Here is a 15,972-nt window from a genome sequence, read left to right on the forward strand (position 1 = left end):
TGTCACCAGTCACTTTTTTTTTTTTTTTGGCATTGGCCTGTGTTGCTTGTTTAAATCAGGTTTTACTCCAGGAATTGGGTAGAGTTGAGAAAACAGTATAGAGGGAGTAGCCTCTGAAAAGGGAGTACTCACAATATGGTAATGAAGAGTCCTTCCAGAAACCAGTTTCGGGGATCGTAGTTTATACACACACTAGAGCAGATGTTCTGTGGGAAGGAAAGCGATGAACTGTCCCTGATTTCCATGTAGAGCCTGTATCTGGTGCTTATGAACTTTCTCATTGTGGTCAGACTGTTTCTGACATTGGCTTTCTGATCTGTAATAAGGGTGAAGTTGCTGTCTGCCTCATAGGATCATCATGGAGACAGAGAATAGTGTCTGGCATAGAGAAAGCAGTAAGAAAATGTGAACTTAAAATAGAAAAGGGAAAATCATGAAGGGTCAGGGTAGTGAGAACTTGAGGGACTTGGAGTTAGGCATCATGCATGAGGGCATGATATTCCGCAGCTGTTGTCTTCCAGGGCACATATGTGACCCTAGCTCACAGGTCTTGGATAAGCTCCTTCAGAATCCAGGAATCAGGACTTATATTTTCTTCCCAAAAGTGGAAGCAGGAGAGCATCTGTGAGTTGTGACTTTCCTAACTGTCTGGCCTTAGCTAAAAGAGGCTCATGTCATGTTCAGTGGCTGCTATTGTCTGCTGAGGTTCCAGGGCCATCATTTGAGTGTGTCCTGATTTGGAAGGTCTCCCCCCACACACCTGGGGCTTGAACTCAGAACCTTATGCTTGCTAGGCAGGCACTCTACCATTTGAGCCACCCCCCCCAGCCTTTTTTACTTTTATTAATTTTTTAAATAGGATCTATCACGTTTGCCAAATCTAACCTAATTCAACCCCCCCACTTTACACTTTCTACTTACCAGGGATTACCAGCACACATCAACCATACAAAACTTGTTGAGATTAGAGTCTTGCTAACTTTTTCTCCAGGCTGGCCTTCAGTCATGATCTCTTGGTCTTGGTTTCCTGAATATCTATAATTACAGGCCTGGGCCACTGCACTAGTCTTGGAATGTCCTTTATTCCCCCATTGTTGCCTTATATCTTAATAGAATCCACAGTAGGAATGGTGATCTGTGTGTGTGTGTGTGTGTATGTCTGTCTGTGTCTATGTCTGTGTCTGTGTATATGTGTGCCAGTACTGGGGCTTGAACTCGGAGCTTGGGTACAGGCCAATACTAGGGCTTGAAATCAGGGTCTGGGCACTATTACTTAGGTTTTTCTCTCAAGGCTGGTGTTCTACCACTTATCCACAGCTCTACTTTGGGATTTTTGGTGGTTAATTACAGGTAAGAGTTTTTGCCAAGGCTGGCTCCAAATTGCTGATACTCAGAACTTAGCCTCCTTAAACTAGGATTATAGGCATGAGCCACTGGCCCCTAACTTACTTAAAAGATGATTTTTGAGAATCATAAACCCCAGTTAGCCACCTGTGCCAACCCCAGTCCAGCAGACCTTGACACATGTTGGGCTTACGTTTGAATGGAGTTTGGAGGATGTTTCATTCCTAACCCACATGTTCCAGATTTGGTGAATATATCCTCAGTTATGGTATTGCTAGGCTTGGAAAGATTTAGACAATACTCTCTAGGTTGCCTTTTCCCTCTTCTTGCACATAACCAACATTTCCCTTCTTTACAGGGTTCCTATGGCTCCTGAGGCTCAAAACTTTTGTTACTCCCTCATTGACTTTGCTCCTACAAATCACTACATTTTACATATCATACATTTAACAAGTACTTGTGGAGGACTGAGGTAGCAAAGTACTTGCTTAGCATGTAAAGAGCTTTGGGTTCAATTCATGACACCACAATACAAAACAAAATGAAAAAAAAAAACCACAATATTTCTTGTGTTGCCCATCTTGTCTAAAGCTGTAGAGGTAGAACAGGAAATAAGATAGTCAATAGACTCTGATCTGTTAAGAGTTTCCATTTTGATCTAAAGGATCCTTAGGGAAATCTTTGCTGAGCTCTTATCGGTGCAGGTCTTGCTTTGTAGAACTTAGAAAAACCTAGGCTGTCCTATATAATAAATAACATGCTACCTTGTACCATGCCACCTGTTGGTCAGATTATTTGATTATTTTTGACTCTGTTATTTGCCTGTGATCTCCTGGAGGGCATGAATCAAGTACTTTTCCAGTTAAGTAATTGATGAATGATTGCGACAACAAATACACACGTTTATGTTCAGCAGCTTCTATGGCTCCACACATTAGCTCGTTGTGATCTTAAATGTTTAGTACTACTACACTAAGACTTCTTCAATCTCTTCTACAGAAATATCCAATTTGTTGGTGGCTACAAAGAAAGCACAGGAGTGGCAGCCTGTCTACTCCATGAGCCAGCTGAGTTTTGATCGGATTCTTAAGAAAGATATTATGCAAGTAAGTTACTGTAACAGGCCTTTGGTCTAACTTCGGTAGGTAGACCTCCTGACAGACGGAAAGCCTGAGGACTTGAGGTGAAATGAAGTCTCTGGGGAAATCCTGATGAGAGAAGGAAAAGAAGACGTCGTTTTCATAGTTAAAGCAGGTTACCTTGTACCTCCTATTCTGCCCTACCTTGCTGCTGATGGCCATTGTCAGTGGTACTATTGAAGAAGTACCTTAGGTGTAGTGTTACCTGTGTTGGAGAGACCATTCATTGTGAGGGAGCTGGAGTCAGCTCTCCAAGGAGACCTGGCTTGGCGCTCTCACCATCCTGCACTACATGGTGTAAGACTGCAGTTCTAGATTCCAGACTTGCTGTTGTTGATGGTTCTTCTAGAAGGAGCAGAGCTAGGGGAACAAAGAACATGATGGGATGGCAGAACAACTACCTTGAGAAATGGATTCTCACAATGGCTTAGACCAGTGTCCCAGCCTTAGGAGGCTTTTCTTTATATAGCCTTAGGCAGATCAAAAGTGTCCCTTGTAACATCCCTTAGGCCTTTGCTGGCGGGGGACATTGAAGCTCAGGGACAATTTCACTCTCTATTCTTTGCCCCCTTTCCAGTCCCCCTGGGATAGGAGCAAGACATGGCAGCAAGTGGGGCATCAAACTAGATAGCATGCCAGTATCCTGGAGAGAATGAATCTTCAAGGACCATTTGCTCTCTGATGAGCAGGACAAGGGAGAAGGCGAGTGTGGGGTCTTTTAAGTTTCCTTTTAAGTAAATCCAGAGTTTTTTTTACGGATCTCCATCTCTCTGGTGGTGTCAGAGCTATGTTCTGACATTAACGTCACCAGAGCTGCAGTACTAACTGCAATCTCTTTTCTCTCTAGAACTTGAAAAAGAACTTGGGACCTGGGTACTTTCCCTGCTTCTGAGCCTGTGAGCTCGTAAGCATCATCTTCCATGCCTTCTGTATCCATTTACTAAAGTGATAAGCATTTATAACCATTGGGTATAGTTGCTACCCTCAAACTACTGGGAGAGGCCAAGTCATCTTCAGCATGTAATTCTCAAGACACAATTCCTGAGGTAGCTTAGTACAGCAGGGCAAAGGAACATCAAAGATCTAGTCTGGGGATCACAGAAATGGCTTCTTGACGCTCTGGATATCAATGGCATGAAAGGAGGCTAGAGTGGACATTAGAGGATTTTGTGGGTTGCTGTGGAGTCTTAGGAGTGTGGGGCTATGACCTGCTCACTGAAAAAGCCACCCTTCTGGGGAAGAACTAATTATTCTGAAAGCACGTGACTTTTACAGAACGTTCTGGGAATATAACTTCCCATAATTATGATGGATTTCTTTGTGATGTAGCTTTAATAGTCACAAGACCTTGCCAGAATCTAGCAAACAGGGTGTCTATATAGCTGTTTTGCTGTGACAGATATATGGTAGTATTTGTGTAAATTAATATACCCAATTAATAATCACACGTGTTTCCTGTGGGAACAGGACTGATTTCCTGTGTATCATCCACAATCCATTTCTTCCCATTTAATTGCAGTCCTAAAGTCATGGAAAAATAGGCCTTTAAGCTATGTTTTGTGATGCTGAGGTCGACAGCTTGATATACTTGATATAATTCTGTGAGTAATTTTTTTCTGGCTGTATTGGGAATTGAACTCAGGGCCTTATTCTTATTGGCTGGTCCTCTACTTCTTGAGTCACTCCTGTAGCCCTTTTTTTGCCTTAGTTGTTTGTGCGATAAGATTTCAGGCCTGGGTACAATCTTTCTGTCTTTGCTTTCCTGTGTTGCTTGTAATGACAGGTGTATGCCACTACAGCTAGCCATTGATTGTAATGAAATGTTATGAACTTTCATGCACAGGGCTGGCTTTAAGTCACAATCTCTTGATAACTATCTCCCAAGTAGTTAGAATTATAGGATTGAGCCACAGTGCCCACATACAAATCTTCCCCTTTCTTTTTTCTCTCTTTCCTTTTCCCCTTCTTTTTCCTCCCTCTGTTCTCTTCTCTCATTTCCTCTCTCTCCTCTCTATCTCCTTTCTCTCCTCTCTGTTCTCTGTCTCCTCTCTTTCTTTTTCTCCTTTTTCCTTTTCTTTTTTCTCTCTCCTCTTACCTCAGGACCTAAATGTTGTCCCTGAGGGTTTTTGCTCAAGGTTAGTGTTACTTAAGTTATACCTCAACTCCTGGCACACGTGCGCGTGCGCATGCGCGCGTGCGTGCTCTCTCTCTCTCTCTCTCTCTCTCTCTCTCTCTCTCTCTCTCTCTCTCTCTCTCTTTTCTTTCTGCATAATTGGGGATAAGAGTCTCATGGACATCTCTGCCTAGGCTGGCTTTGAATCATGATCCTCAGATCTCAGCCTCCTGAATAGCTAAAATTATAGGTATAACTAATGGTGCCCAGCATCAAATTTCATTTGATTATAAAGCCAGGTGCAGTGGCTCACACCTGTAATCCTAGCTACTCAGGAGGCTGAGATATGAGGATTGTGGTTCAAAGCTAGCCTGGACACTAAAGTCCATGAGTCTCTTTATCTCCAATTAACTACTGGAAAACTGGAAGTGGTGCTGTGGTTCAAGGGGTAAGGCAGTAGTTTTGAGCTGAAGAGCTCAGGGACAAGGCCCAGGCCCAGAGTTCAAGCCCCACAACCGACCCCCCCTCCAAAAAAAGAATTTATGTCCAGAATCAGTGATGCATGATGTAATCCTAGCTATTCAGGAGGCTGAGATCTGAGGCCTAAGGTTCAAAGCCAGCCTAGACAGCAATGTCCGTGAGGTGGTGCTGTGGCTCAAAGTGGTTAGAGCAGTAGCCTTGAGCTAAAAAGCTAAAGGACAGCACCCAGGTCCTAAGTTCAAGCCCCATCACTGACCAAAAAAAAATAGAAGTAGTGAAGCTCAAATTGGAAGGGTCCCTAGAGGCAGATAGTTCTTTGCTAAGGGCTCTGCTCAGTGGCTTATTTAATCCTCATGCCATTTTTCTAGTGGGATTACTGCCTTTCTTATGTGAGGAAACTAAGGGCCCAGTTTCTTAGCTTGGGGCTTCTGGATAATGTTGGTATAATTTGTGTCACTGCTTCTGCAGCTTTGCATGCATGTCCTTGTGTACATACACTGGAAAGATGGGATGAAGAGGAATGAATATTTCCAGTGTGAGAGACAATGATTACTAGTGTGGAAGGCATTAACACAGAACTCATGGGCCCAGAAAGACGAGTTTCTATCAAATACCACATCCGAGAGTCTTTTATATTTACTTTTATATTTACTTCCTTATTCAGTTCTTAAAACAACTCTGCAAAGTAGGTGCCATTATCCCCATTTTCAGAGAGTGGGCAGAGACTTGAGTATAGTGAAGGAGTATCACCAAGTTAATGCCCAGCAGGTAGTAGAGCACAGAGTTATAGACCTCTTCACTTTGCCCCCTGGACTGAGAGTGAAAACGCCATCTTGCCAGATCCTCCTCAAGTCTTCTGTGGAGCCCAGGGGATGAAAGGGGGTGGCTGGCTGTTGTCATTGTTTTGAAGTTTGTGGTGGGTCAGTATTGGGACTTGGCTTTTGTCCGTCAGGTAAGGAGCAAGAGAACGAGGTATTTAGGGAACAGGTGAACTGTTTCTAGGGCACCAGGAAATGACATAATTGTGTTTAGCCAATAAGCTTTCTGATCTTCCAGAGACCTAACAAGGTTAAGACTGATTTGCCTTAGCTCCCCTCCCATCCATATTCAGTGCTTCCATTAAGGGTTCAGTCCCAGACCCCACCATCACACAGTTACAGAAAGAGGTCACCACCTTCTGCTTCCTCCCTCAGGGTGACCACCTTGGCAGAGGTACCAGGACACATATCTACTCCGGGACCCTGGTGGATTACAAGGATGATGAAGGAACTGCTGAGGAGAAGAGAATAAAAGTGATCCTTAAAGTCTTAGACCCCAGCCACAGGGACATTTCTCTGGCAAGTATTGGCCTGGTTTATGGAACCAGAATACAGTGGACTGGGAAGAGCCTTTGCCTTCATTTTGTCCTCGTGGTTGTCACACCTTTATTTCAATCAGTCTCAGGCTGACTTGTATGCATGTAGAACTAGTCAAGGAAGATTCACCATTAGGTTCAGTCCTTGTACCCAGCCTGTCCCCTACTTTTCCTCATTCCTTTCTCTCCTGCATCACCCCTGTGGGGTTCTGTGAAGTCCTGGGGCAGTCCAAATCGTCTCAGAGTTTCCAGTGGAATCTGGGGTTCCCATTCCAAAGTATGGGAAATGAAAGCAAAGAGGAGCAAAAAAAAATGACTACCCAGGATTCCACAGATTCATAGAATACACAGACAGATAGTGCTAAGCATTATTGTTCCTAACATATAAAGAATGAGGAGGGTGAATGTCTGATGGGAAAAGTGTCAGCTCATCACATCCTGTTGGATTTTCTCAAAATCATTCCAGCTCCGTTGGTGCAGAGGTCAGGGTGTGGCCATGCCTTTTGACTGCCAGGCAGTAGGTGCCGTTATCCCCATTTCAGAGAGTGGGCAGAGACTGAGCATAGTGAGGAAATATCACCAAGTTAATTCCCAGCAGGTAGTAGAGCACAGAGTTACAGACCTCTTCACTTTGTCCCCTGGACTGAGAGTGAAAACGCCATCTTATCTGGTCCTCAAGTCTTCTGTGGAAGTATTTTCATGGCCAGGAGTGAAGGCAGTGATGAGCTCTCAAGGGGTCCGATTGATGTTACTTTAGCAGTGGGTAGCTGATCCTTGATCCTCCCTTCTCTTACAGGCCTTCTTTGAGGCAGCCAGCATGATGAGACAGGTCTCCCACAAACACATTGTGTACCTCTATGGTGTGTGTGTCCGAGACGTGGAAAGTAAGTGTTCTGTCTTGAAGGAGATAGTGGGCCCTGCCTGGGGAGGGCACGTCCAGGATGCATGAATTTCTTACCCTTCTTTTTTGCAATTCAAGAAAGTGAGGTACTCAGAATGTCTTTTGTGTATGTTAGTAGTGTCTATAAACTGGATACCATTTTGTGTTTGGGGGGAGGTGTGTATGTGTGTGTGCGCACGCACATGGACTGGTCCTAGGACTTGGACTTCAGGGTTTGAGCACTGTCCCTGAGCTTTTTTGCTCAAGACTAGTGCTCTATCACTTGAGCCACAGCTCTAACTTCTGGCCTCTTTGGTGGCTAATTGGAATCTCACAGATTTTCCTGCTTCAGCTGGCTTTGAACTGTGATTCTCAGAGTAGTTAGGATTTTGGGTGTGAGCCACCAGTGCCCAGCTGGGCATCATTTCTTTAACACTTTCTCTGGTCACTCTAGATGTCTTACTGTGCTATACCAGGAGGTAAAATCAATGTGGCAGGAGAGAGGAACTCTGAACAGTGGGACTGCCTGTTGAGCAGACTAGCTGCTTGTAACAGTGTTCCAGCTCTGGCCTTTCTAGCTTCAGGCTACTGACACCATTGCTCTTCATCTGTCTTTGGTCTGAAGCTGCTAGAAAAGACCTAGGAACTCCTGCCATACATATGTGGAAGAAAAGGAATGTTTTTAAACCCCAAGTTCTTTACTGTGAAATCTGTTGCGTGGGCTATTCTGCAACACACAAGTCTTGCTGCAAGGGAGATCTGTACAGTATGTGCTAAGAGTAGGGGGTGATGATGGTGGCTGTTCTCACAGGCCTTCCATGTCTTATCACATCTAGCTCTCCTAAGAGCTCTGAGAGGTGGAGGTATTGCTATTTCCATATTTATAAACAAGGAACCTGAAGTTCAGAGAGGCTCAGATTAGAAGTAGAAGTGCTATAGGGATGAGCCCAGGCTAGTCAAACCCTGAAACACTCTGCATTTGTACCTCTGGAAAGTATTTTTGGTTGATGAAATGTAGTACCATCCACTAAAAAGGGCTGTTATAAGGGGATAAGGAGAGTACCTTCTCAGACAGATGTGTGTTCTGGATATTACTGTATCCATGGGATATCTGTTTCTGTGCCTGCAGACATTATGGTAGAAGAGTTTGTGGAGGGGGGCCCCCTGGATATCTTCATGCACCGGAAAAGTGATGTCCTCACCACACCATGGAAGTTCAAAGTTGCCAAACAGCTTGCCAGCGCCCTGAGTTACTTGGTAAGAATGTTCTCACATCCACGGTTTCTGACTAGAAACCAGAACATCCTCATAACCTTGGTGGGAAGGAGGTGCTGGTCAGCAGACCACAAATGTGGCCAATGCTTAGTGAAAATTTGTAATTGAGGACTGTTCTGTGTGCTCGCTTATGAATCTTGGTTAAATAAGGGAAACTGCCAGTGTCTATCAGAGCTTATGTTTTATTGTCGACTTACTAAGAGCCATAAGCGGGTCCTATGTTTTAGATTCTGCTTACTTGAACCTCCCACAGATCCCCAGGAGGCATGCTCTGATGTTATCCCCTGTTCCACTGATGAACTGGGGCTGAGGGACAATATAGGGTGTGTATGAGTCACACAAATCATCAGCAGAAGGGCCAGGCTGTGGGTTCTGCCTTCATAAGAACAGGGACAGATGATCTGAGGAGCCAGAGTTGGAAACAGAGGAGTATGATAAAGAAGACCCAGAGACTCTTTTTATTCTACAGGAGGATAAAGACCTGGTCCATGGAAATGTGTGCACCAAAAATCTCCTTCTGGCCCGAGAGGGCATCGACAGTGAGATTGGCCCTTTCATCAAACTCAGCGACCCTGGCATCCCTGTCTCTGTGCTATCCAGGCAAGGTAGAGTCCCCCAGCCATCACCTCTGTGTACACAATGCCAGGCATCTGGCCAGCAGTGCCAAAGGGCTGGGCACCCTTGAGACATGGAGTCAGCACACTGATGTATGATACTATTGTTTTGTCCTGACAGGGATATAATGCTAAGTCCCTGACAGCACAGCCTAGACTATCTGGTCCCTGCTATATAGATGCTGTGTTCAGGTGTTGGGGAAGCACAGAGGGGCCACAGGCTCCAGGGAGTGACCAAGAGGTTGAGAGCAGAAGTCGGGCTTTCTTTGCTAATGAGTAGTTTGGAAGGCATCTTTATTGAGTGGTTGCTGAGATTGCATATCCTCACTGTGAATTGTGTTATGCCAAGGTAGGCTGCAAAGGCGAATGTAGCCAAGCTCAGAAATGTACATGTATCAGGTTGTGCTCTTTCTTCTTGCCCAGTGGGCTACTCAAAGAGAACCATACACAAGGGCCCAGTCTCTGCTATCTGCAGTATTATGTTTTGTTCAGCATAATGGGTTTTCCTTAATAATTTAGTCAGAGTGGATTAAGTTTGGAAGGAAATAAACCTTACAAATGAGATCCCAGTCATCTTTTCCTTGATAGGGGAATGGCCAGTTACCTTTCATTTCCTGCCTGATGGTTGTCATGTGACCATTAGCCAGTCCTCCAGTGGCAGAGAACACTGCTGAGTCTGTCAAGAGTCTTGTCCTCAGCAAGGGACATACACCCATCCTATGACTCCACAGTCACACACACACACACTCTCTCTCTGTCTCTCTGTCTCTCTTTGTCTCTCTCTGACTTCAGAGTCACATAAATATGCACACATACAGGTGCACACATATAAACTCTGTGACTCTAGTCTCATACACTCACACACATCCTGTGACTCCACAGTCACACACACACACACACCCTTTGTCTCCATAGTCTCTCACACACAAACACACCACACACTCTCATGACTACACAGTTACACTCACACACATCCTGTGACTCCAGTCACACACGCACTATGACTCCACAGTCACATACATATGCACACATACAAGTGCACACACACTATGACTCCAGTCACACAAACACATCCTGTGACTCCACAGTTTCTCTCTCACACACATTCACACATCCTATGACTCTACAGTCACACCCACACACCCACACTGACTATACACACATACCCTATGATTCCATAACCACACACACACACACACACACACACACACACACACACTCTCACACATCCTATGACTTTACAGCCAGAGAAGGCTGGGGACTCAGAGGTGTTTATGAAAGGCTGTGGGGCTGGTCACTGATAGCTCATACCTGTATTCCTACCTACTTGGGAAGCTGGGATGTGAGGATTATGCTTCAAAGCTACCCCAGCAGGAAAGTTCGTGAGACTGCTTCTTTTGGCAGCCAAGTTACCACTCTGTAGGGGTCATGGCATTGGCTGAGGGCATTTCCATGGCAGGGGTCTTTGCTAAGATTGTGACCTGTGGTCTTAGAAGCCAAAACCCGTGGCCATAGAAGTTGCCCTGAGAAAAGGACATGCAGTTTTCCTCATTCCTTCCCCATTCTTTCCCCCAAAGATGGAAATCCTTACAAAATTAGCCCAAGACTCCTGAGCCATGGTACAGGATACATACATACAGACAGCTGCCTGGCCTCTTCTCTCCTGCTTTCTTTTTTTTTTTTTTGCCAGTCCTTGGCTTTGCGCTCAGGGCCTGAGCACTGTCCTTGGACTTTCTCAAGGCTAGAGCTCTACCACTTGAGTCTCAGCACCTCTTCCGACTTTTTTGTATGTATGTGGTACCAAGGAATCGAACCCGGGTCTTTGTGCTTGCTAGGCAAGCACTTTAACCACGAGGCCAAACTCCCAGCCCATCTCCTGCTTTCTTTTGTGAGCCATTGTTCACATTCTCGCCTGATCTACCATGGTGTCCAGGTGCTGGGGTGCTCTGCTGTTTGTGAGGCCAGGGCTTCAGAAGTCAGGTACTTGGACTGCTTTATAAGAAGCATTGGAGCAAGCCTAAAGGCTGCCATGTGATGGCTCTCTGTTGGACTTACATAGACAGGTCTGTCCACATCAGTGAACTCTGATAGAAATAGTTTCTTTGGTTGCCTGTAGCTCTACTTGAGTAGCATTGCTCTGTTCCCTGGGTGATCCCAGAAACAGGACTATAAATGTGCCTGTTGTCTTCTCCAGAGTGCATAGAGCGAATCCCATGGATTGCTCCTGAGTGTGTTGAAGACTCTAAGAACCTGAGTGTAGCTGCCGACAAATGGAGCTTTGGAACCACACTATGGGAAATCTGCTACAATGGCGAGATACCCTTGAAAGACAAGACCTTGATTGAGGTGAGCAGTTGTTCCAGGGTGTGAAGAAGAAGAGACTTTCAGATGACCATGGCATCCTAGAAGTTTCCAGGAAGCTCACTGCGGAAGGTGGTGGCATGGGCTGTTGTGGGAGTCCCTAAAAGTAACTTCCTGTCATCTCTCATCACTATTAGCACTTTCACATATTGTCTTTCAGCCTGTTTGTATCTGTATCCTTGTAAATGAAATTGGTATCATGCTAATTATAGTTACATGTTCTGAATTTTAAAATCTGTGAATTTTAAGAAATTGAATTAAAGGCCAGGAGTCAGTGGCTCACACCTATAATCTTAGTTACTCAGGAGGCTCAGATCTGAGGATCGCAGTTCAAAACCAGCCCAGGCAGAAAAGTCCCTGTGAAACTCCTATCTCAGTTAATCAAAGAAAAAGCTAGAAGTGTTGCTAGGGCAGAAAGTAGTAGAGCGCTAGACTTGAGCAAAAAAAGCCCAGGGACAGCACTCAGAGTTCAAGCCCTAGGACTGGCAAAAAAAAAGTTTTTGAATTAAAAAATATGGATGCTTTCATGTGAGATTAAGAGTGAGCCTTAATTTTTAAAAATTTAATTTAATATGAGTAATAAAATAACTTTAAATAAATTTATTTATTTATTTATTTATTTATTTTGGCCAGTCCTGGGCTTGAGCTCAGGGTTTGAGCACTGTCCTTGGACTTTCTCGAGGCTAGAGCTCTACCCCCTGAGCCTCAGCACCACTTCCAGCTTTTTTCTATGTATGTGGTGCTGAGGGATTGAACCTGGGTCTTCGTGCATGCTAGGCAAGCACTCTACCACTAGGCCAAACTCCCGGCCCCTTTAAATAAATTTAGTATGATTAATTGGTCTTCTTTAACTATTACTAAACTATAACTATATTATGTATACTGTATATACAATATATAACATATTGTATATAACATAATAGCTATAAGTTTTATAGTTACAACTATATAGCATATAGTTATATATGTAACTATAGTATATTACATATACTAGTTATATATCATATATAGTTATATATGATATATAATACATTGCATATTATATATACATTATATACATTGTATAACTATATTGTATACATTATATATTATAACCACACATGCTATATATTTATATATTTTATGTATATATATATATTTGACCTTTATGTTGCTCTCAAATTTCCAATGCCCTAATTCTGCAGATTATACTTTTATATATTAGTCTTAGTATATCTGAACTATTTTTGAATCATTTACAAATTGGAATGAGTTGGAGCAGGTGAAGAACATGAAGATTGTTATGCATGCTGCCATATTAGATTCCAGAAAGGCTGCCTGACTTCACAGGATTGCAGTGTTGGGACTGGGATATACTGCCCATCTTTCTTAAATCTACGCTACTCTAGTATCAGGACAGAGATTTCCTGCAGTGAAATAAGGCCACTGTAACCCTTACAGAAAATCTACCTCTCAGCAGAGATGTTGGAAAATAAATTAGAGATTGTAATTGTTCCAATCTGGGGCTAAAGGTTTGGAGTTCCTTTGTTTCCTCTATGTGTCCCTCTTCTTTACAGAAAGAGAGATTCTATGAAAGCCGCTGCAGGCCCGTGACACCATCCTGCAAGGAACTAGCTGACCTTATGACCCGCTGCATGAACTATGACCCCAATCAGAGACCCTTCTTCCGAGCCATCATGAGGGATATTAACAAGCTTGAGGAGCAGAGTAAGACATTGAGCATACTATTGTAACCATGAGCAGCCATAGCCATAGAGCAGTTGGGCCTGGGGAGTGGAGGGGGAATAGGACGAGCTTACGTGTAGGTGGCAATCTCTGGGCACCGTTCACTTTTTTACCTTTTTTCTTTTTTCTTCTTTCTTCTGTTAGATCCAGACATTGTTTCAGAAAGACAACCAGCAATAGAGGTGGATCCCACCCATTTTGAAAAACGCTTCCTGAAGAGGATCCGTGATTTGGGAGAGGCAAGTTACACTGGTTCCCACCCCCCTTTCTATTTTGATGATATTCTTTTCTGATAAACCATTTCTACATAGTGCTGCTCCCTGCTTCTTCCCATTCGAGGTCAGACTTTATAAGAGAACATATCTTTGTGCATCTTAGGAGAACACTGTCATTACATTCCACTTAACATCTCCCTACTTGCTAGACCACACATTTGCCTGTGTGTATAACTGTATTGTCAGTGTATGTGTACCCAGGACCTTGTTCAGCTCCCTTGAGAGAGCCTTGATTTTTTGGGGGGTGGAGGTGGGGTCTATCTTTAGGCTTGAACTTAGGGCCTGGGCACTAAGAGTCTCAAGGACTTTTCTGTCCAGGCTGGCTTTGAACCACAATTCTTAGATATCAACTTTCCAGGTAGCTGGGATTATAGGAATGAGCCACTGACACCTCACTTGAGTTTTTCCCTATGGGGCAGAGATAATTAGGTATAGATATTGTGTGAATAGAAAAATCTCTGTCTCGGACTTTTCTGGGAATAAATATCTTATGAGGCTCCTGAAATAAGGGATAAATTTACTATAGAGTACCTTAAAAGAGTAGTGGCTTACCCTTTAGACCTCAAATGGGAGTTGCCACCAGCTAATGATCAGAGATTTATATCTTTACACAGATTTCCATTGTTCAAATAATGGCACAATAATTGGCATGTCTTGGCTTCACAGTATGTCCAGGATTGTATGGCGCATTTTCACAAGCATAGCCCTTTGTCTTGACAGTATCCCACAAAAGGCTTATTACTGCTTTATACAAAACCACTCAGGAGTCAGCTGAGATATATATGTCTTTCCAGGGCCACTTTGGAAAGGTGGAACTCTGCAGATATGACCCTGAGGGGGACAATACAGGAGAGCAGGTTGCTGTCAAATCCCTGAAGCCTGAGAGTGGAGGTAACCACATAGCTGATCTGAAGAAGGAAATAGAAATCTTAAGGAATCTCTATCACGAGAACATTGTGAAGTACAAAGGAATCTGCACGGAAGACGGTATGTGGTCCAAAAAGTGGGGTCTGGTTCAAAGACTTAAGTGGTCCTCCTCTAGTTCATAGAGGCCAGTGCTAGACATGCAGTCCTTGGCCTCAACTAAGCCATCAGCTCCTAGGAGCTATTAAGACTTCCAGGTCTGACACTGTCCTCATACTGTCAGATCCCTCAGCTTCCTGTAGTAGCTTTCCAGTCTCATTTCCACTGAAGGGATAGTTCAGTTGTGTCTCTACTGTGGTTTATATATGCAAACTGAACAGAACTCCACCATGCACATATCTGCACAGATACATATTGAAGTGACACCTATCCTGGCCCCTCTCTCCCTATGCTTCTGACCCAGGACTAGCCAGAGCCAGAGCATTTTGTTTTATATTTACGTAAATTAAGGTGGCAAAGTAGTATTTGGTAGATGGATTTGCCAATACTTTTCTATTTCTAAGGTGAAACTATTCATGTATGTCCTTTAACACTGGTAGTGAAGAATATGGCTTATACTTTAAAAAAATTAGTGGTTTATGAGTATTTGGGCCATGTTGTCCTGATTACTGCTTGTATACAAGCTAAGAACCTAAGGGGTATGTTTCCTCTGCAGTATGAGAGGTGTGTGTCAGCAAACTTGGAGTTGTCTGGCTCACAGCGTAAAGTTGAAACCGTGTCAGGTTCCCCTCCCCCGTCGGATCTTGTACTTGCTGGTTTGGTAACCTAATATTGATGGGTTTTTCCTAAATAGGAGGAAATGGTATCAAGCTCATTATGGAATTTCTGCCTTCGGGAAGCCTTAAGGAATATCTTCCAAAGAATAAGAACAAAATTAACCTCAAACAACAGCTAAAATATGCCGTTCAGATTTGTAAGGTAAAAATTTAAAAAAAAAACATGCCAGCAAAATCAGGCAGTTTGCCTTGGATCATAATGGTTTGAAATTAGACCACAGGTGGAAGACTTTAGAATAATTGTACAAGCATATTTTTATCTTTAAATTATGAAATAACAGGTGCAGAATATAACTTAAAATACTAACAGTTCGCTTACCTTCATTTCTCTCTTAGGGAATGGACTATTTGGGTTCTCGGCAATATGTTCACCGGGACTTAGCAGCAAGAAATGTGCTTGTTGAGAGTGAACACCAAGTGAAGATTGGAGACTTTGGTTTAACCAAAGCAATTGAAACTGATAAGGAGTACTACACAGTCAAGGATGACCGGGACAGCCCTGTGTTTTGGTAACTGAATGAAACCAGCTAGATTTCATCCATGCTTCATGGGCTCATTTACTGTTTTCATGGGTTCTTTCTTATTCCTTTGTGTTGAGTCACAGTTGGAATTCACTTAATCTGTTTCACAAGTGCCTGAGCTTTGATAGCACCATTTTTCTAGGAACAGTTCCCTAGGAGAGGGCAGTCGTCACAGCTGTCAGCAGTGGAGA

The 15,972-nt window shown here is 43.6% G+C and overlaps 1 protein-coding gene across 2 annotated transcripts in view; it reads left to right on the forward strand.

Annotated features, from left to right (window-relative positions):
• Positions 1–15,972, forward strand: part of Jak1 (Janus kinase 1) — a 106,743-nt gene that overhangs the window by 86,202 nt on the left and 4,569 nt on the right. For both annotated transcript variants that reach the window (XM_090334682.1, XM_090334683.1), the window contains 11 exons: positions 2,344–2,450; positions 6,270–6,413; positions 7,227–7,314; positions 8,440–8,567; positions 9,055–9,190; positions 11,394–11,545; positions 13,117–13,267; positions 13,430–13,524; positions 14,355–14,547; positions 15,278–15,402; positions 15,597–15,769. In XM_090334682.1, the coding sequence (XP_090190808.1) occupies positions 2,344–2,450; positions 6,270–6,413; positions 7,227–7,314; positions 8,440–8,567; positions 9,055–9,190; positions 11,394–11,545; positions 13,117–13,267; positions 13,430–13,524; positions 14,355–14,547; positions 15,278–15,402; positions 15,597–15,769 (1,492 nt within the window). The remainder of the gene's footprint in view (positions 1–2,343; positions 2,451–6,269; positions 6,414–7,226; positions 7,315–8,439; positions 8,568–9,054; positions 9,191–11,393; positions 11,546–13,116; positions 13,268–13,429; positions 13,525–14,354; positions 14,548–15,277; positions 15,403–15,596; positions 15,770–15,972) is intronic.

This window comes from Megascapheus bottae, chromosome 6 (assembly GCF_031878675.1).
Source record: "Megascapheus bottae isolate mThoBot1 chromosome 6, mThoBot2.hap1, whole genome shotgun sequence".
NCBI lineage: Eukaryota > Metazoa > Chordata > Mammalia > Rodentia > Geomyidae > Megascapheus > Megascapheus bottae.